Genomic DNA, 15,458 nt, shown 5'->3' with positions numbered 1-15,458 from the left:
ATATCACCTGTAGATGTCCTCAGCCTTTCTTTCTTGACCTGTCACCCGACTCTCACATGCATCTGTTCTACTGATCTTCCCACCCACTCACACACACCTATTGATAACTGCATTTGTCTTCAACAGATAATCTTCTACAGCACAGAAAAAAACGTGAGCTCTAAAGTTTCTTTTCAGAGCTGAATGAAAAAGGAAGCGTCTGAGAGGTATAATTCACGTTTATTGGTGTTTCAGTTGTGAGCAAACAAATATCAGTGTGAAAGTAAAGACAAAGGTTTGCTTAAATAAAGTCTGACCTCTGTATTATGAACCAGCATAATTCAAATGTGCAACAGCAGATCAAATGAAAGATGCAGTTTACTTACTCACACAAAGAAAATACACATCTTCCACATCCACACTCTTACAGTATAAACCTGTAGAAAGTCCCTTGTATTCTTTTGAATATTAATTTCTTTATAAAAATTCATTTTACATAAGGAAAGGGTTGCAGTGCAAGTAAAAGAAACCGAAACAGGTTGGCAAACAGAAACCAAGAGCAAAACAGAAACATAATGCATAATGCATTGTATTTCTTTATAGAGAACAAATGATTGAAATGTATGCTATAGTAGTGCAATGCCTTGGTATGATTTCAGCCCAGAACATGTATAACAAGCCATATTTCCTGCTTGTATCTTCACATCAACTATGAAATAAAAGCAAAGATGCCACTCCTTATACCATCAAAAGTCTAGTCTACCTGGCAGTAAGTGGAAGCCTAATGTACTTCCCCTCGGGAACATGAGAATCACAAACCAGTTGCAATACTGAATTCAAACCCTGCAACCTCAGTACATCATTTCTTTTTTTCTATTCAGATACTCTAAATGTTGTTAAAACAAAACACCAGACACCAAATCAATTCACTGTGTTGCCCATCATTCACTTCAAGCTAAGATATTGGTTAAAACCACCCTTCAGTGGTCTGAGGTTTATTGATACTGGGTCATGGGGTGATTGTTCCAGGGAGGCAGCTGGGACAGCTTCTCCTCAGTGGCTGTTTCTATTGGCCAGCCCCAGGCCTTAAAGAAGCCAGTCAGGTCCATCCCCACAGTCTGGGAGAAAGTCTCAGCATACAGGTTCATCTTTCCTTTGTTGTCCTTGGGGAAGTCCTTTATGTGGTGATACGCAGCAAACACCTTCTTAAAGGCATCCCAGCCAAACCTTTCCTGGAGCTGCAGATGAGGAGACAAAAATCATAATGCTGGTAATCGTGTTACAGTGGGGCAAAAAAGTATTTAGTCAGCCACCGATTGTGCAAGTTCCCCCACTTAAAATGATGACAGAGGTCAGTAATTTGCACCAGAGGTACACTTCAACTGTGAGAGACAGAATGTGAAAAAAAAAAAACCATGAATTCACATGGTAGGATTTGTAAAGAATTTATTCGTAAATCAGGGTGGAAAATAAGTATTTGGTCACCTCAAACAAGGAAAATCTCTGGCTCTCACAGACCTGTAACGTCTTCTGTAAGAAGCTTTTCTGTCCCCCACTCGTTACCTGTATGAATGGCACCTGTTTGAACTCATCATCTGTATAAAAGACACCTGTCCACAGCCTCAAACAGTCAGACTCCAAACTCCGCCATGGCCAAGACCAAAGAGCTTTCGAAGGACACCAGGAAAAGTATTGTAGACCTGCACCAGACTGGGAAGAGTGAATCTACAATAGGCAAGCAGCTTGGTGTGAAAAAATCAACTGTGGGAGCAATCATCAGAAAATGGAAGACATACAAGACCACTGATAATCTCCCTCGATCTGGGGCTCCACGCAAGATCTCATCCCGTGGGGTCAAAATGATCATGAGAACAGTGAGCAAAGATCCCAGAACCACACGGGGGGACCTGGTGAATGACCTGCAGAGAGCTGGGACCAAAGTAACAAAGGTCACCATCAGTAACACACTACAACGGCAGGGAATCAAATCCCGCAGTGCCAGACGTGTTCCGCTGCTGAAGCCAGTGCATGTCCAGGCCCGTCTGAAGTTTGCCAGAGAGCACATGGATGATACAGCAGAGGATTGGGAGAATGTCATGTGGTCAGATGAAACCAAAGTAGAACTTTTTGGTATAAACTCAACTCGTCGTGTTTGGAGGAAGAAGAATACTGAGTTGCATCCCAAGAACACCATACCTACTGTGAAGCATGGGGGTGGAAACATCATGCTATGGGGCTGTTTTTCTGCCAAGGGGACAGGACGACTGATCCGTGTTAAGGACAGAATGAATGGGGCCATGTATCGTGAGATTTTGAACCAAAACCTCCTTCCATCAGTGAGAACTTTGAAGATGAAACGAGGCTGGGTCTTCCAACATGACAATGATCCAAAACACACCGCCCAGGCAACAAAGGAGTGGCTCCATAAGAAGCATTTGAAAGTCCTGGAGTGGCCTAGCCAGTCTCCAGACCTCAACCCCATACAAAATCTGTGGCGGGAGTTGAAAGTCCGTGTTGCTCGGCAGCAGCCCCAAAACATCACTGCTCTCGAGAAGATCTGCATGGAGGAATGGGCCAAAATACCAGCTACTGTGTGTGCAAACCTGGTAAAGACCTATAGTAAACGTTTGACCTCCGTTATTGCCAACAAAGGTTATGTTACAAAGTATTGAGTTGTATTTTTGTTATTGACCAAATACTTATTTTCCACCCTGATTTACAAATAAATTCTTTACAAATCCTACCATGTGGATTCATGGATTTTTTTTTTTTCACATTCTGTCTCTCACAGTTGAAGTGTACCTCTGGTGCAAATTACTGACCTCTGTCATCATTTTAAGTGGGGGAACTTGCACAATCGGTGGCTGACTAAATACTTTTTTGCCCCACTGTATGTGCACTCCAGTGTGGACAAAGGACTGACTGTTAAGATACTGTTTATAATTATGTCTCCACACTTTCTTAAAAGTGACTTAATGGAAAACATTTCTTGAACTCTCCTTGTTTCACACTCTGCTTTCAGTTTTATATGCAATCATTTTTTTTCCTATGGAAGCAGGTCACTCCAGTGTGGACAAAGGACAGTTTCTCTACAGAGCAGAATTCTCTCACCTGCATATATGTTTCCAGAGCCACCCACATGCTCCAGCTCTCAGGTGTCCTGTCTCCCGCGACATAGTCATTTATTCGACTTTGTCGGTTTGCTGAAGTCATGGCTCCTTCAGTCTGCATTAAACAACATGGGATGAGATGATTGTAAAATATTGTACTCTAAAACATAGTTAAGTGGTTTGTCATCATATAACATCAAAGAAGTTATCATAAAAAGCGTAACAATATAAGATGTTTCTGGCCATTTGTCTTTGTCATTTACTCCACCTTCTCCCTGTCGACGCCCAGCACCTCTTCATTCACATACACTGACCACAGGTTGCATGTACACTCTGTGGTGTTTGGTGGGAACTCCCAGCAAGCTCTCTGTTGATTGTGTCCCAGTTCATGGATGGGGCCCCACATTGGATTACCTTTTTTGACGCCGACCAGTTCATGAGCTGTCATTTTGTGTGCCATGATTGGATAACCTGCATGCATCCAGCCTGAACAGAAAAAGAGCAATAAACAGTGGTATAGTGATAATTCTTTCAGATTTTACAGCATTGATAGACAAAAAAAAAAAAAAAAAAAAAAAAAAAAAAAAAAAAGAGAGAGAGAGAATGCCATTGTATCTATCTGAGCAAAGAACCAAACAAAATCATCATTACTCTATAGTTGATCACTGAAAGGGTGACTGTAGCTCAGGTGGCAGAGCAGGTCAGCTACTAACCAGAAGGTTGGTGGTTTGATCCCAGGCTGCTCCTGTCTGCATGCCAAATATCCTTGGGCGAGATACTAACCCCATGTTGCTCTCCGATGCATTCATCAGAGTGTGAATGGTAGCTACTTAGCACTTAAGAGTTCAGAAAAAAGTGCTTGTGTGAATGGGTGTGATTGGGTGAATGAATTAGTTGTATAAAGCGCTTTGAGTGGTCAGAAAGAGTAGAAAAGCGCTATATAAGAACCAGTCCATTTACCAAGTGTGAATAGTGGCAGAATGCCCGAACTCCCCAGCAACCTTCACCACAGCTCATCTGAGCTTTCAAGTGGGTTGTTGGAGCAGAGCATCTACAGGCTGGACAGCAGCTGCCTCCTATTCACACCTACATGGGTGACATGAAATTGAAGCCCAGCAAATCTTGGAGCTTATCTTTTGCAGGCTATCCATGTAATATCCACTCCAGTGCTGGCAGAGCAATCAGTCAAACATTCAGGGCAGTGATAGAATGGGAGGTTTAAAGACTCAGACCATATTGACTAACTGAGGAAGAAACGCCTTGTTGTCATAGATAGAACCTGCTACTCTCGCAAATTCAAAAAATACGGTGTTGGCAGTTCGTATTACTCTCCCATTTGTTGTGGCTTTCAACACTCTGTGAGGTTCCGATCGCAAACATATAGACATAGCAGCCGATGCAGAACAAGGTGTACCTAGGTATTTCATGTAGAGGTGGGTTGCAGAGGACAACAATCGGGTCCCCGAGAAGAAAATGTGGATTCAAGCCATCACTATCAGAAGCTGATGAGTGAAGCAGTAATTGGCTTTGGAAGGAAAGGAAGTACACCAAATGGGCTGCAAGATGTCTGACATGAGGGATTGAAGCAGAGGGAGCAGACTTGGGATGGCAGGTATTCAACTTGAGCTTTCAGGAGAGTCCACACTGATTTCTTGGTTGGTTACTGTTTTCTTCTTCTGAGTCTGGCTTCCTGTTCCCAGTGACTCCATCCCAAGCAAATAAGAATGAATTACTCAATTAAAACAATTAATTCCTTCAAAGGAGTGTTAGCTGTGTTAGGAGCTAACACTCCTGAGTGTTAGGAGTGCCAGCTGGTCCAAAGACTGGTCCACATGTAACCAGTCAGTCACCCAGCGTTTTTTTTGGTCAGGCCTTATGTTCTTGGGAGTCTCTAAGAACAAGCAAATAAGTGCAATGTGTGTACTGTACAACATGAGGCACAATGCACTTACCGTGAGAAATCTGCACATCTGCCACAAAGCGCTCCTTGCGGGGAAATTTGTGTGGTTTGGCAGCCAGATCTGCAATGGCCCTCATCATTTCATCCCACAGAGCAGCCAGCTCATCTGGGCGCTCCAGATCCCGAACAACATCTGCTGGTATGGTGAGAATAATGTTTTCAAACTCCAACTCTGCCCAGGGTGAAGGAGCCGTGCGCAGCATTAACCACTGAGCTGCAGTTGTCACACCTGAAAAGAGCAAAGAGAGGAGTGGATCTACTAAAATGCTTCAGGCTATAACATATACAGGGAGTGCAGAATTATTAGGCAAATGAGTATTTTGTCCACATCATCCTCTTCATGCATGTTGTCTTACTCCAAGCTGTATAGGCTCGAAAGCCTACTACCAATTAAGCATATTAGGTGATGTGCATCTCTGTAATGAGAAGGGGTGTGGTCTAATGACATCAACACCCTATATCAGGTGTGCATAATTATTAGGCAACGTCCTTTCCTTTGGCAAAATGGGTCAAAAGAAGGACTTGACAGGCTCAGAAAAGTCAAAAATAGTGAGATATCTTGCAGAGGGATGCAGCAGTCTCAAAATTGCAAAGCTTCTGAAGCGTGATCATCGAACAATCAAGCATTTCATTCAAAATAGTCAACAGGGTCGCAAGAAGCGTGTGGAAAAACCAAGGCGCAAAATAACTGCCCATGAACTGAGAAAAGTCAAGCGTGCAGCTGCCAAGATGCCACTTGCCACCAGTTTGGCCATATTTCAGAGCTGCAACATCACTGGAGTGCCCAAAAGCACAAGGTGTGCAATACTCAGAGACATGGCCAAGGTAAGAAAGGCTGAAAGACGACCACCACTGAACAAGACACACAAGCTGAAACGTCAAGACTGGGCCAAGAAATATCTCGAGACTGATTTTTCTAAGGTTTTATGGACTGATGAAATGAGAGTGAGTCTTGATGGGCCAGATGGATGGGCCCGTGGCTGGATTGGTAAAGGGCAGAGAGCTCCAGTCCGACTCAGACGCCAGCAAGGTGGAGGTGGAGTACTGGTTTGGGCTGGTATCATCAAAGATGAGCTTGTGGGGCCTTTTCGGGTTGAGGATGGAGTCAAGCTCAACTCCCAGTCCTACTGCCAGTTTCTGGAAGACACCTTCTTCAAGCAGTGGTACAGGAAGAAGTCTGCATCCTTCAAGAAAAACATGATTTTCATGCAGGACAATGCTCCATCACACGCGTCCAAGTACTCCACAGCGTGGCTGGCAAGAAAGGGTATAAAAGAAGAAAAACTAATGACATGGCCACCTTGTTCACCTGATCTGAACCCCATTGAGAACCTGTGGTCCATCATCAAATGTGAGATTTACAAGGAGGGAAAACAGTACACCTCTCTGAACAGTGTCTGGGAGGCTGTGGTTGCTGCTGCACGCAATGTTGATGGTGAACAGATCAAAACACTGACAGAATCCATGGATGGCAGGCTTTTGAGTGTCCTTGCAAAGAAAGGTGGCTATATTGGTCGCTGATTTGTTTCTGTTTTGTTTTTGAATGTCAGAAATGTATATTTGTGAATGTGGAGATGTTATATTGGTTTCACTGGTAAAAATAAATAATTGAAATGGGTATATATTTGTTTTTTGTTAAGTTGCCTAATAATTGTGCACAGTAATAGTCACCTGCACACACAGATATCCCCCTAAAATAGCTAAAACTAAAAACAAACTAAAAACTACTTCCACAAACATTCAGCTTTGATATTAATGAGTTTTTTGGGTTCATTGAGAACATGGTTGTTGTTCAATAATAAAATTATTCCTCAAAAATACAACTTGCCTAATAATTCTGCACTCCCTGTATAAAAAAGGACTAGGGGTTAGCTAGCTTTAACTTAAAGTTAGCTAATGTCCCATACTAGATAAATTACAAACTTGTGTCACATCAAGATCTACAGAGACAAATAACGACTTTATAATGATGAGGTTTCATAGATAACAATGGTCCACAGGAAATTAATGCTCATGATATAAATCACAGTCTTTTCATTTTATACAGTACATTATACATTATGACGTACACAATTATTGTTCAGTTAGTAGCTTTGATTAACAGTTAAGAAACCCTGTTTCACTGTTACTTGGAGACACACTTGGATAAACACATATTACAGTTCTATCCACCACAGACTCACCAGACTTGTAATATGGAGCAGGTACAGCCATCTGCACTATGACCTCCAACCCCTTCACTTGTGTTTTGGGTGGGGCCACCAGGTAAATGAGTCCTCCCCACAGGTTCCAAACCTGTATCATCTGTGCAGTGACAGGAAATCGCTCATGGACAGATGGTGGTCTCTTCAGCTCGTCATTATGATGCAGTGAGTCAGTTTGACATCCTATCTGAATCTGCAGAAGAAAAGGAAAATGCATTATTAGCATGTGTTAGTTAACTGAATAGGTGCCAGAAACTGCAGTCTCTCTCTTTTTTAAGCCTTAGATTTTGGACCATTGCCGCATTGCCTGATAGGAATCTCCCTGCCAAATCTGATCTTTCTACCAATTTTTTTTTTACATTTTTAAAGTAATTATAACTGCAGTTATGTTTTTGTATCTGCGTGACCTTGTTAAATTGGGTAACTTGACTCTGTCTCATCCCAATATGGTCATTTGCAATTTAAAAAAAAACCCCAACATGATTGTAGCCAGAGTACTGAAGTTGAGGCTTTAAGCTTTAAAACCAGTGGGTGATGTCACCCACCCATTAGATATAGGTGGATTGATATTGAAGGCTGAGGCATGCCATATCATTATACTGCTGGGGGCAGTCTAGTGGGCTTGACTGGAATCTCAGCTTATACTTATGATGGTCTATAATCTTCAAAGTATCACATCAGGCTAGAAAATGCACATTTAAAATAAATAATGAGAATAAAATATTGTGGACCCCAACCTTTAGGAGGCATCCCGATTAGATGCCTCCTGAGGACAGAGACTTACATGGGGTCAGCATTATCACTGAAATTAAAATCAATTGACTTCATATGCTGTACCTTCCAATCCTTGTTGACGATCTGAGGTGGTATAGCGATGTAGGTCTTCATACCAGGAGAGAGGTAGAGACCTGTGCTGATCCACTCTTCCCCATCTGAAACACAATTATGTTTAAAAAATAAAACAACACAGTCAGGGACATTTGCAGGTATAAAATCAGTATTTTAAAAACTGTATTTCACAGTTTTCAGTGTCTACAGTGAGGTTCACAGATTAAAACTGTGTAACATTAAGTAACAAACATTGCTGCATCATGGTTAACATTGCTATGTGATTCAAATGTGTTAGCAAAACAATAACCACTGTACACATATTGTAAATTGTAAACTTATAACCAGTTCACATAACACAGCGGAGAGATCTGACCTGCTGTATTGACATCAACCTTGATCCGGTGGTTATAGACAACAGGCATCATTGGGTTGTCCTTAATGAGGTAGGGCAGGAGAGCGTCAGGGTCTGAGGAAACCTTATATACCTGGGTACCCACAGCGAGGAGGAGGTGGTCTTTGGGACTCTTTACAGGGCAGCTGTCACTCACCTTGAAAATGAATAGTGAATGTTATAAAAATTATCTTTCGCACATTATCACAGCATCTGCAGCCAAAAAAAAAACTACCAAAAGCAAACATTCATAGATTGGGCAGCTGTCAGTCATTGATCACTTATAGCTGTGAGAAGTCAACAGCACTGTTTCATTCTTTTGGAATTTTTTTTTAAGATGATCATATTATGTTATCTACTCACTTCTGGCAGGCCTGATGTTATTAATATATCCGTGAGTGTGGCCAAAACTTGTCTGTAGTGGGAGGAGTCATGGGCTTTCATCTGCAAGTAGACGTTGCAGTCGTTGCCCAGCTTTTTCAGATATCTCTCCTCATGCTGGCTAAGTTCTTCACCTGTAGTCACATGGGCAGCGAAGCGGTTTAGAAGGTGGCGGAAGTGGTAGCTGTCTTTAATAGCCTGGCTGGGTACAGGGGCTTTGTATGATCCTCCTCCGATTGTTGCTCCCAACAGGCTCAATCCCATTTGGTTCAGGATCTTGTTCCCTGGAAGATATTAAAGCAAATCTGACTTAAAATACTCTCGTTTACTGTTGGAAGTGTAATGACTTTGGTTTTTTCATTAAACTGCAGAAGGTTGGTTTTTTTTGCCCAAGATGTGCCACCTTATCATCACTGTAGGCTATTAGAGCTCTGTATGTATATAATAAAAGAGCTTTGTGATGTTTTTATGAGCAATCATGGCTTGTAGTGTAAAATGATTTAAATGATACAGGCAAACTATAAAAACACTACCAGAAATTTTGAGTTTGAAAACAAGCCCAAAAATATTTTTTCACATTTAGTGACTCATGTATACCACATACAGTTAGGTCCATAATTTGTTGGACAAGAGAAGACTCCAACTGTCAGTTTCAAGAGGAAAAATGCATGGTCCATTCTGGCCGTGAATAAGCTTTTTAGCCTTGCAGGACTTCTGGAAACAATGCTGGGTCAATAATAATAATAATTAGTAGTAGTAGTAGTATCAGTAGTAGTAGTAGTAGTAGTATCATTTCCTCAGGGCAGTCACCCGTAAACTGTGCGAGTGACTCCAGCAGATTCCAAGACCAACATCCGAGATCTCTATCAAGAAGTGTACAGTCCAGGAAGCACCAAAGAATCTGTGCAGAATACTTAATCTCTTAGTAGAGAGATTAGAGGAACCGAGCTTGAAAGATAAAGTATGTCAGCAGAGTGAGTGGTATTTTGAACTGACACCACTGTAATGTTACTTTGGTGACTTATTGGCCCACATACACCTACATGATTACCAGCCAGCAATAAATGTCCTAAAAGGAAGGAAATCTCAGTCTTGTATCCTGACCAGCACTCAGGGGTAAGTATTGACAACCCTCGAGTGCAAAACAGAGCTCTTATTCCTCAATTCCTCATTTTCATGTCTGATTTCCTGGGAAACAGCACAGCGATATGTGTGTGTAGCTTTCTATCATCCAGAGCTTTAAAAAAATAAAGGCAACTGGATTTTATTTAAGTTTGTGGAGATGTTTTAGCTCTTATCATGATGCATTTTCAGTTCTAAAAACTACAGTTGGAGAGTCCCAGGTACTTAACCTCTAGTGGGGGTTTTCTGCTTTGGAGGTGGAAGTAAAGGTTGCTGACCCACTGTTGATTATGTGAGTCATTAAATGAGCCAAGGTGTGAAAAAAGGCATGGGTCCTTACCATCACTAGTCGTTAAGGGTGAAACCACTATAAAGCCTTGCCTAACTACATCATGTAACCATTTTAAGTCAGATAGGACAAGATGTGAGTAGTGTGAGTTCACTTGGTACATAGGTTGGTCTATGTAAGGGATTTGGGGAAACTAGGGGACTATAGGAACGACCTCCACTTTAACCTGAGACGCAGACAGACTGAATCTCACACTGGTTCCCAGGAGTTTGTGCCTTCGTTCTACACTCAAGGACATGGACCTGAAAAGATCTTATGGGAAGCACAGAAACAGCTCCTGAGTAAAAGGATAGGATGGGTCCATTTCACCATAGATGCACTCCGAAACAAGATCAGCCAGACCCTGAAGGAATTTAGAACATTCTTACCATCCTCCATTGTAGAAGAAGTTTCAAAGTTGATGGACAAAGGTCAGTTGGTACAACACATCAAAGGCCAAAGACAAATCAGGATTAAGCTTTCAGCAACCTTCTCTAGTGCAGGAAAACTCACCACCAGGTGGTGATCAGTTGACAGCTCGACTCCTCTTTTCACCCGAGTGTCCAGAACATATGGCCACAGGTCTGGTGATATAATTATAAAATCGATCATTGACATTCCCCGACCCAAAAGCACAGGGAACAAACCTTCTTTTCCACCAGGAGAAACACCAACGTACAGGCAGCAAGCCAAGGGGATACAGATACCCACCCCAGCCCACTGCGTCTCACCAAGGGCAACTCCAGACTGAGACAGAGTCCAGCCCTTCTCCAGGGGTCTGCTTCCAGAGCCCAAGCCATGCTTTGAGGTGAGCCCGACTATATCTAGCCAGTACATCTCAACCTCACGCACTAACTCAGGCTCCTTCCCCACCAGAGAGGTGACATTCCATGCCCCAATCACTAGTTTAGGTAGTGGGGGATCAATCCACCAGGGCATCCACTCCTGGCCACTGCCCAACACACATTGCACCCGACCCCTACAGCATCTCCTGCTGGTTGTGAGTCTACAGGACAATGGGCCGATGTCCCTTTTCTGGGCTCTGTCTGGCAAGGCTACATGGACTAAGGCCTAGCTGCCAGATGCTTGCCTTCAGGCACCCTTCCCGGGCCTTGCTCCAGGGCGGGGCTCTGGAATTCTCTGCACTGGAAGCTGGGAAGTCATTGCTGAGGAGATCACATTTATTGGAACTGCTTTGGACTGCATTATTTTACACTGTAACCAAATTCCCTGTCTGCGAGTCCTGCGTTAGGTCCTGCTTTTCTGACATACTTGGCAGACTCAGCCTAGAGGCAATACACTCTCCTTACTCGAAAGAATGCTAATTAAAGCCAAGAAGTTATAAGTCATATTATCTGGGCCAGGAGCAACCAGATCCTTAACTTTATATATCTTTATAACTTTATATATCACTCTTGTCGTGCATTTTCATACCTGAGAATTCCGTTAGCACATTTTTCCCAGCATTTGAATGAGCCCACCACCAGGCATGTCCTCCAATCAGCAGGCCTCCTCCCTCTGCCACAAAGTTTTGGATTTCCTCCAAATGCTCAGTGATATATGCTGTACACACAAACACACTGAGGTCTTTCCTGAAGTTTGTCTTCTCACACTTCAGCCCTGAATCACTGAGAACTTTGAGTGCAGGATCCATCATTACACCAACAACCCCTCTGCGGCCTTCATCCAACCAGTGAATGGCATTTTTCCAAATTGGAGCCATGCTCTAAAACAAAGGAAGAAAAGCAGCAACAATACAGTCATGTGTTTAATAATAATAATCTTTGCAAGTTTACAATTCCACTATTCATTTACTCTCACATTCACACTGGTGGAGGCAAGCTACAGTTGTAGCAGACAGAAGCGAGGCTGCCATATTGCACCATCGGCCCCTCTGGCCATCACCAGTAGGTGAAGTGTCTTGCCCAAGGACACAACGACCGAGACTGTCCGAGCCGGGGCTCGAACCGGCAGCCTTCCGGTTACAAGACAGACTGCCAACTCTTTGAGCCACGATCGCTCCAGATTATCTGACATATAAAAGGTTTGGGAGATTAGCAGAAATATTTAACTCTTTGAGAACTACTTCCTGTTAACTCCTAACCCTATCAGGATATGTGAATTTTAGGGCATTTGAAATGTTTTACTTAAAGGTAACTATATTTACATTTTTTAAATGTAAATTTATTTTTTACTTCCAAACACTAGGGTAATCCGTAGGGAACTGCTAATGTAGACAAATGTAATGTACACCGAAATAAATGTTGAAAGGAAGCATATTTACTGTCTAAGCTGAAACATGCTATCTATAAAATAGTGCATTCGTGTACAATAGGAGCAAATTCCTGTTATATGTTCATGAAAAAAGCTTTAATTTAAATTCTAGTTCAAGGTGTCAACTTTACCTCAAGTCCCAGAAATCCTTCATGTGAAATCAAAATGACTCGTCCCTGTCCATAATAGGCTCCTGCGAGGAATGCCCGTCCATCATGTGTAGTACCGATGGGAAAAGCTAGCGGTCCATGGACTAGAACCTCAGAAGCAGTTGACCCCTGCGGGAGCTCGAACTCTGAAATTCCCTGGAGTAAGAACTCTAAGTCATCCTCAAAATCCTTACCTATGCTGCATTTGAAAGAGGGAAGAATAAAAGGGGAAAGACATTTTAAGAAGGAAAGACAGTCTATGGAATGTATTTTGTTTGCATTTTAATTTTTTACACTCTAGAAATGGGTAAATGGATATAGAATAAAATATATTTAACAACTAACAGAAAAAAAAATCTGTTTGCTTCAGTGACAGATAAGCTGTTTACTTTTGATAAAATTGTAATCTTTGTTTATGTGCAGTAAAGCAGAACCAATAGAATCACTCACACCACAGACATCCAGGAGGACGGGATCTGAGGGTAGACAGGCAAGTTCTCCGCCTCACCACAGTTCTTAGAAAAGTAGATTCCTGCCACTCCCGACACTTTATTCCCATCAAACTGATGCAGTGCGTTCTCTTTGGGGTGATCTGCAGCCCAACTCCACGCTTGTCCAGCTATCAGCACCCCTCCTCCAGCTTTCAGAAACGTCACCAGCTCCATTGAGTCTGAGCCCACACTGTAGGCATCGGTCACATAAACACCAACTCCCAGGTTGTCACTGAAAGCTCCCACAACTTCTACTTGGAAGCTGGATTTTTGAAGGTTATTAGCAACTGCACTGACATTTCTGTGCACCCTTACAGAGAGGTTATCAGATCCATCACCTCTCAGCCAGGTCACAGCATTTTCTACCAGAGCAGGAAAGGCTGTCAAGTAGCCCTCATGACCCAGGACCACAATCCTTCCACTGCCGTACAGAGAGGCAGCCATCAGCACCTGACCTCGGCTGTTCATTGCTAAAGGAAAAGCATGGTCTCCGATCAGCAACAGGTCAGTGGGAACATAGGATCCCTGTAGGTCCAGCTCCTTCATGCCTCTCATCAGGGAGGCGTAGGCCTCTTCATGTTGGTTTTGGAAGGACTGGTTGGACATGGCCTGTAGGATTTGTAATTTGAAGACAAAGAAGAAGGTGCCGAAGAAGGCAGAGAGCAAGATATCAGGAGAAGTTATCTTAGCCCCTGAGGTTCAACTCTTCTTATGTAGAAGTTGTCCTGTAGTTGTCCTTGTTCTGTCAAATGAGAGCAGGAATAGGAGGAGTGCCTACTTCAGGTGCCCTAATAATAAGGGGAGGGTTTACTGTGATGACAAACCCATGGACAAACAAATGGCCAGAGCTAAATTAAACATCAGATTCATAGAAAAATATCAGCAGTGGATAAGCTTTCTCAGAATAGGAATGATGTTTCACTGTGGCTGAATACACACCCTAAAAGAGGATTAAGCAAAACCTGCTCATCATGTCGCTTGAAGTTAACTAGTGTGAATGATACGAACACAACAGAAAAAACTCACACAATACACTCACCATGTTGCAATTCTGACCACAAACATGCGTGTTTGTGACACCATGTATATCCTGGTGTCACTGAGGAAGCCCTCACTTCCTCAGTGAGGGCTTGCTCCAGCTGGGAGAATTGACATGATGTTTTCAAATGCCAACGCTGAAGGCAGTGCAGCAACCACCACATTTCAGAAATGAAAGCTGCATTTGTGTATTGTAAACTGAGTCTAAGTCTGATACTAAGGTAACTTTTTGAATCTTAAATTGTACATATTTAAGATTCAGTTTGTGTCAAACTGCAACAAACACTCCACACTCTGACTGGCACAGTCGAAGTAAGAAACTATATATTCTACTATTCAACCACTAAGATTTCCTGACTCGGAGCAACATGTAAATCTAAGCATGAGGCAGATCTACTGTACACAGGTAAATTCTGTTTGCCAGGACAAAAAATAACCTGCACTGAGAAGTGAATGGTCCTAAATGTTCCATCACGCTGGACAAACAAGCCAAATTCCCTCCATCTCTTTAAGAAGGCAACACAGAAACATGCATAGATGATGTCATGGTTGTCATGGATTTGTCCCTTTCAAGGTTACTCCCTTCCACCACACCCTGTCCTTCCTTCCCTGCCTCACAGTAACCTAACACCTTAGGGAAATGAGGATCAGGGTAAGCTTGTCTGCAGTCTGAGCTGACTGTGAAGAGCTTTTTAACCTCTTAAAACAGTGTGGGGCATTTTAGCAGGCTCCTCAGCCTCAACACCTGGCTTCAGAATAAACATAGGTTTTATTGGCAATTTTAATCTGTTGTTCCCTTTTTAGGACAGATGAAAACCAGCCCAACTGGTTAGTTGGCTCATTTCTAGCAGTTGACATGCTGTATATTGTCCATTTTGCTACACGTGACTGCCTCTGGAGCCTTCTTCCCCTTCTCAGCCATGAGTAGTTCTGTTTTATCTGCCAGCTTTGTTAGGATGCCTGGGTCGTTGACCCAGGATTTTTGAGTTTATTATATTATTTATCTTTTCTAGTCTTTGGTTTCTTTGTTAGAGTTCTTTCTTATGGTTTAGGTCTCTGTGTAATCCTTAGTTGCTGTCTCCCCTGTCTGCTGTATCCCCGTGTCCAGTCAGCGTCTGTCCTGGTCCCACGTCTCTGTTCTCTCTGTTGTAGTGCCTGCCTGTGAGTCTGTGTCTGTATGTTCAGTCTGTGTTATGTTTC

At 42.7% G+C, this 15,458-nt stretch overlaps 1 protein-coding gene across 3 annotated transcripts; it reads right to left on the bottom strand.

Moving 5' to 3' along the window:
* Nucleotides 1–212: 212 nt before the first annotated feature.
* LOC113036946 (TRPM8 channel-associated factor homolog) lies at nucleotides 213–15,248 on the bottom strand. 3 transcript variants are annotated; one of them, XM_026193574.1, is made up of 12 exons: nucleotides 14,260–15,248; nucleotides 13,180–14,008; nucleotides 12,712–12,928; nucleotides 11,741–12,032; nucleotides 8,839–9,140; nucleotides 8,458–8,632; nucleotides 8,091–8,185; nucleotides 7,233–7,446; nucleotides 5,042–5,278; nucleotides 3,358–3,575; nucleotides 3,091–3,204; nucleotides 213–1,217 (listed from the first exon to the last, which is right to left on the bottom strand). In XM_026193574.1, exons 2-12 carry the CDS (start codon nucleotides 13,824–13,826, stop codon nucleotides 975–977), a joined length of 2,754 nt encoding a protein of 917 aa, XP_026049359.1. In that variant the 5' UTR covers nucleotides 13,827–14,008; nucleotides 14,260–15,248; the 3' UTR covers nucleotides 213–974. The 3 variants fall into 3 exon arrangements, with proteins under 3 accessions (XP_026049359.1, XP_026049360.1, XP_026049358.1); XM_026193575.1 differs by having other exon boundaries at nucleotides 13,180–13,962; XM_026193573.1 differs by having other exon boundaries at nucleotides 13,180–13,829.
* Nucleotides 15,249–15,458: the final 210 nt, after the last annotated feature.

This window comes from Astatotilapia calliptera, chromosome 14, assembly GCF_900246225.1.
Source record: "Astatotilapia calliptera chromosome 14, fAstCal1.2, whole genome shotgun sequence".
In the NCBI taxonomy this organism is placed as follows: Eukaryota; Metazoa; Chordata; class Actinopteri; order Cichliformes; family Cichlidae; genus Astatotilapia; species Astatotilapia calliptera.
The sequence above is the reverse complement of the archived record's forward strand: the minus strand, read 5'-3'. Positions and strand labels throughout refer to the sequence as shown.

Bases quoted from the DNA above. Each gene is read 5' to 3' on its own strand.
- LOC113036946 (XM_026193573.1), bottom strand. The intron at 8,633-8,838 runs GTGAGTAGATAA...TTCATTTTCAAG, and splicing joins TAACATCAGGCCTGCCAGAA to GTGAGTGACAGCTGCCCTGT. The intron at 5,279-7,232 runs GTGAGTCTGTGG...TGCTCTTTTCAG, and splicing joins TGCTCCATATTACAAGTCTG to GTGTGACAACTGCAGCTCAG.